Source organism: Nicotiana tabacum, chromosome 23, assembly GCF_000715075.1.
Source record: "Nicotiana tabacum cultivar K326 chromosome 23, ASM71507v2, whole genome shotgun sequence".
In the NCBI taxonomy this organism is placed as follows: domain Eukaryota; kingdom Viridiplantae; phylum Streptophyta; class Magnoliopsida; order Solanales; family Solanaceae; genus Nicotiana; species Nicotiana tabacum.
This window is the reverse complement of record NC_134102.1, coordinates 20,470,242-20,475,757: the sequence shown is the minus strand read 5'-3', so window position 1 is coordinate 20,475,757 and position 5,516 is coordinate 20,470,242. Positions and strand designations below refer to the sequence as shown.

Genomic DNA, 5,516 nt, shown 5'->3' with positions numbered 1-5,516 from the left:
AAAGCTGACTTCACACCCATTGGTGAGTCGTACTCCAGCCTCTTCCCGAAATTAGTCCAAATGGGCCTGTTGCAACCTGTACCGCCGAACAGACAGAACCCAGAATCTCCATCCTACAGGCCAGGTACCATGTGCTCTTATCACTCCAGGGTAGAAGGGCATGACACTGAAGATTGTTGGACCCTTAAGAGAGCAGTCGAGAACCTGATCGAACAGAAGAGGGTAGTGTTAAGGGATAAGGAAGTCCCCAATGTAACCAACAATCCGTTACCAGCTCACAACAATGGGCCGGTTATCGGGATGATCTATGAAGACAAAGAATTTGTCCCGGCATTAAAAGCAATAATTGCCATCGCTGACTCTGAAAAGAAACCTAAAGCAGTGACAAAACAGGTCAGGGATGAGAAAAAGATGAATTTCACTCCCCAAAATGAAGGAAAGGACGGGGAATCAAAGACAAGGGGCAACACCTTCCAAAGAGGCCATTCTCTAAGTCCCAAGAGCCCTCAGAAAGGGACAACCCATGTTAAGCCCTCCCAAGAGATTGGAGTAGAGGAAAACCATGCCAAATCTGCCAAAAATATATGTACCAAAAGGGCCTTACGTGGCACGGGGCCCATCATTCCACCTAGGCTCGATGAGCCTTTGATCATTAGCTGCATACCACAAAATCCCATAAAAGACACTACTGCCATCCCTTGGAACTACAACCACACAATTGTCACATATAAAGGGATGCAAGTTAAGGGGGAAGTGAATGAAACAAACCAATCTGGGAAATATCATAACCCAGAAGAATTGAACAAAACCAAGCAGAAGCGTTTCCCCCTCAAGAAGCCTGTAACTGCTGAAGAAGCTGAGGAATTCTTCCGAAAGATGAAAACCTTGGAGTTTGCTGTAATTGATGAACTGAGAAAAGCCCCTTCCCAGGTTTCACTCTTGTCTTTACTGATGAGCTCAAATGAACACCAAAAGTGCTTCTAAAGATGCTGAATGAGGTGTATGTTCCAATTGAGACCACGGTTGAACAGTTAGAAAGAATGGCAGAACGATTTTTTGAGGTCAATCGAATCTCCTTCAGCCTAAACGGCTTGCCTCCCGAAGGAGCCGCCCACAACAAGGCCCTTCACTTGACTGTCAAGTGTGAGGGATACTATGTGAAAATAATCATGTTGGACGGCAGGTTCGGAGTCGATATTTGCCCTCTTTCAACATTGCTGAGGATGGAAATTGGGACTGAAAGGATCAAACCAAACACTGTTTGTGTGCGTGATTTTGGTGGTGTCAAGAGGGACACAATAGGGGAGATTAACTTAATCTTAACCATTGGCCCCGTAGATTTTGAAGTAACATTCCAAGTTCTGGACATGGCCACTTCCTATAACTTTCTGTTAGGAAGACCATGGATCCATGCAGCAGGAGCTGTGCCCTCTACTCTCCATCAAATGGTCAAGTTCGAGCATGAGAACCAAGAAATAATGGTCCATGGAGAAGATAAACAGTCAATCTACAAGGATCCGTCAGTCCCATACCTCGAGGTAAGAGACGGAAGCGAGCATATAATCTACCAAGCCTTCGAAATTGTGCTCGCCGACCAGTGAAAGGAAGGAACCCAATGCCCTCAACCTTGTTTATCAAGCGCATCAATCATGGTCGCAAGCAAAATGATCAAGCATGGGTACAAACCTAGAAAAGGGCTCGGGGTATCCTTACAGGGTATCACAAAACCCGTCACCTTGGCTGCCAATAGGAAATTCTTTGGCATAGGTTTCCAAGCCACTGATACCGATAAAAAATGGGTCGATAAACGTAAGAAAGATGAGTAGGTTTTGCCTCAGTCAATCTCGCACCTCGCCAAATCGTTTGTTAAGCCAAGATATATAGAAAAAGAAGAAGAGGCTTTCACGGCCGATGAAGTTGAGGATATTTGTGAAGCAATGAGGCAAATGCTCTATGACGTCCACATGGTCCAACCAGGCGAAGGCTCGAGCACTGCTGAGGTGCAATATGTGGGGCCCAATGCTAAATTGCAAAACTAGCAGGCTACTCCATTCCCAGTCAGGCGGGAATCCCGGTAGTTCAGTCTTGCCATTTTTCTACATTCCGAGTTATTTCAGGGTGTAACTCGAATGTTTTTAGTTTTATCATCTTTTTAAATTCCAATGTAAACCCTCATATCTTCAAAATTCAATGAAATAAAATCAATATTTCATCGTCTATGAATCTTTTCCTGTTAATTTGGGCAGTTCAGAAGAGATCAAAGAGACCATAATAAACATTCACGCCGAGGAAAAAACTAGAGATGCACTGATCCGACTCTTGTTTGAATTTAAAGAAGTGTTTGCCTGGTCTTACTATGATATGCCAGGACTAAGTGTCGATATAGTGGTACAGAAGTTGCCAACTTATCCCGGTTGTCCACCTATCCAACAAAAGTAAAGAAAATTCAAAACAGACATCAGCGATAAGATTAAAGAAGAGGTTGCCAAACAATTAAAAGCTGGTGTAATCCGAGTAGTCCGATACCGCACATGGTTGGCCAATGTAGTCCCAGTGCCAAAGAAGGACGGGAAAATCCGAGTATGTGTGGACTATAGAGATTTGAACAAAGCAAGTCCTAAGGACAACTTCCCATTACCCAACATCCACATCCTTATCGACAATTGTGACAAACATGAGATACAGTCTTTTGTGGATTGTTATGCTGGGTATCACCAAGTCCTGATGGATGAAGAAGATGCAGAAAAGACAGCTTTCACCACATCATGGGGCACTTACTGCTACAGGGTCATGCCATTCAGTTTGAAAAACATCGGGGCAACTTATATGAGGGCTATGACTGCTATTTTCCACGACATGATGCACCAGGAAATTGAGGTGCATGTGGATGATGCGATCATTAAGTCCAGAATGCAGGAAGACCATATGAAGGATTTGAGAAAGTTCTTTGAGTGCCTGCGCAAGTATGATTTGAAATTGAATCCAGCTAAATGTGCATTTAGGGTTCCATCTGGGAAACTTTTGGGGTTTATAGTCAGTCGGAGGGGTATTGAGTTGGATCCAACAAAGATAAAATCTATCCGAGATCTACCACCTCCGAAAACCAAGAAAGAGGTCATGAGTTTGCTGGGAAGGTTGAATTACATCAGTTGGTTCATCGCCCAACTTACTACCACTTGTGAGCCCATATTTAAGCTACTAAAGAAAGATGCGGCGATTAAATGGACGGTTGAGTTTCAAGAAGCTTTTGACAAAATCAAAGAATATCTTTCAAATCCGCCGGTGTTGGTCCCGCCTGAGCTCGGAAGACCTTTGTTCTTATACTTAACGGTTCTGGAGAATTCTTTTGGCTGTGTCCTCGGACAACATGATGCAATCGGGAAGAAAGAGCAAGCCATATACTATTTGAGCAAGAAATTTACCAGTTATGAAGCCAAGTACACTTTGCTGGAAAGAACTTGTTGTGCCTTGACTTGGGTCGCTCAAAAGCTTAGACATTATTTGTTAGACTATACCACATACCTCATAACCAGAATGGATCTTGTAAAGTACATATTCCAAAAATCGATGCCAATGGGAAGGCTAGCCAAATGGCAAATCCTGCTCACTGAGTTTGACATTGTCTATGTCACCCGCACGGCCATGAAAGCCCAAGCCTTCGCTGATCATTTAGCTGAGAACCCAGTTGATGATGAATACCAACCCCTAAGCACTTATTTCCCAGACAAGGAAGTAAATTCAGCTGAAGTAATTCTAGAAGATACTAAGACTTGGAAAATGTTCTTTGATGGATCTGTAAATGCAAAAGGTGTCGAAATTAGGGCAATTGTGATTTTGCCCACTGGTCAGCACTATCCGGCTACAGCCCGACTTCATTTCTTCTGTACGAGTAACACCGCTGAATATAAAGCTTGCATCATGGGCATGAACATAGCAATTGATATGGATGTAGAAGAATTATTAATCATGGGAGATTCTGATTTGATCATTCGGCAAGCCCAAGGTGAATGGGAAACTCGAGATATCAAGCTTATCCTATATAGGCAACATGTGGAAGATCTTAGCAAACGATTCAAGTCCGTCGAGTTCAGGTATATTCCTCGATTCCACAACGAGTTAGCTGATGCATTAGCTACCTTAGCTACAATGCTGCCGTATCCAGGCAACGTCCATATTGACCTGTTGGAGATTCAAATCTGTGAAAGACATGGTTATTGCAACACGGTTGAAGTAGAACCAGATGTCCAACCATGGTATCATGATATTAAAAGGTTCTTGAAAACAAAGGAATACCCTGAGCAGGCCAATCGAGACCAAAAGAGAACCCTTAGAAGGCTTGCCGGCAGTTTCTTCTTAAGCGGAGATGTGCTGTATAAGAAAACTTCAGATCTAAATCTTTTAAGGTGTGTGGATGCCAAAGAAGCTGAAAAGGTCATGAACGAAGTGCATTCAGGAGTATGTGGGCCCCATATAAATGGATATGTCCTTGCAAAGAAAGTCCTGCAGGCATGTTATTACTGGATGACCATTGAAAATGATTGCTTCAGTTTTGTCCGGAAGTGCCATCAATGTCAGATGCACGGTGACCTGATTCATGCACCGCCTTCAGAGTTGCATCCTATGTCAGCACCTTGGCTGTTTGTTGCTTGGGGTATGGATGTCATTGGGCCGATCGAGCCGAAAGCCTCAAATAAGCACAGATTAATCTTGGTTTCCATTGATTACTTCACAAAATGGGCCGAAGCAGTCACTTTTAAAGCCGTCACCAAGAAAACAGTGGTGGACTTTGCACATTCCAACATTATTTGTCATTTTGGTATTCTAAAAACTATCATTACCAACAATGCCGCAAATCTGAACAGTCATCTAATGAGGGAGGTATGCGAACAGTTTAAAATTACGCATCGTAATTCTACCCCTTATCGACCCAAAGTCAATTGTGCCGTTGAAGCGGCAAACAAAAACATCAAGAAGATCCTTAGGAAAATGATCCAAAGTTCTAGGCAATGGCATGAGAAGCTGCCTTTCACATTATTGGGATATCGCACAACCGTGTGCACATCAGTCGGGGCTACGCTTTACTTATTAGTTTATGGTACTGAAGCCGTAATTCCTGCGGAAGTCAAAATTCTCTCTCTTCGAATCATTGTTGAAGTAGAGATCGAGGATGATGAATGAGTCAAAACTCGGTTGGAACAGTTAACTATGATTGATGAAAAACGGATGGCCGCAGTTTATCATGGGCAGTTGTACCAACAAAGAATGGCTGGCGCTTATAACAAGAAAGTGCGGTCTAGAAACTTCGAAGTGGGGCAACTCGTTCTAAGACGTATTCTCCCGCATCATGAAGAAGCAAAAGGAAAGTTTGCTCCAAATTGGAAAGGTCCGTACATTATAAGAAAACTGCTGCCAAAAGGGGCATTGTACTTAGGAGATATTGAAGGAAATGACCCCAAAACAGCTGTCAATGCAGATGCAGTCAAAAAATATTATGTTTAACTCCTTTCGCGGTCTTA

The 5,516-nt window shown here is 43.1% G+C and overlaps 1 protein-coding gene across 1 annotated transcript; it reads left to right on the top strand.

The window, feature by feature from the left end:
• The first annotated feature begins 986 nt into the window (after positions 1-986).
• On the top strand, positions 987-2,439 carry LOC142177063 (uncharacterized). The gene is made up of 2 exons (XM_075245523.1): positions 987-1,519; positions 2,247-2,439. The coding sequence occupies exons 1-2, from the start codon at positions 987-989 to the stop codon at positions 2,437-2,439; spliced, it is 726 nt and encodes a 241-aa protein (XP_075101624.1).
• The last annotated feature ends 3,077 nt before the right edge of the window (positions 2,440-5,516 follow it).

Coding starts and splice junctions, on each gene's coding strand:
- LOC142177063 (XM_075245523.1), top strand. CDS start 987: ATGCTGAATGAGGTGTATGTTCCAATTGAGACCACGGTTGAACAGTTA. Junction 1,520..2,246: donor CAGTCAATCTACAAGGATCC/GTCAGTCCCATA, acceptor TAATTTGGGCAG/TTCAGAAGAGATCAAAGAGA.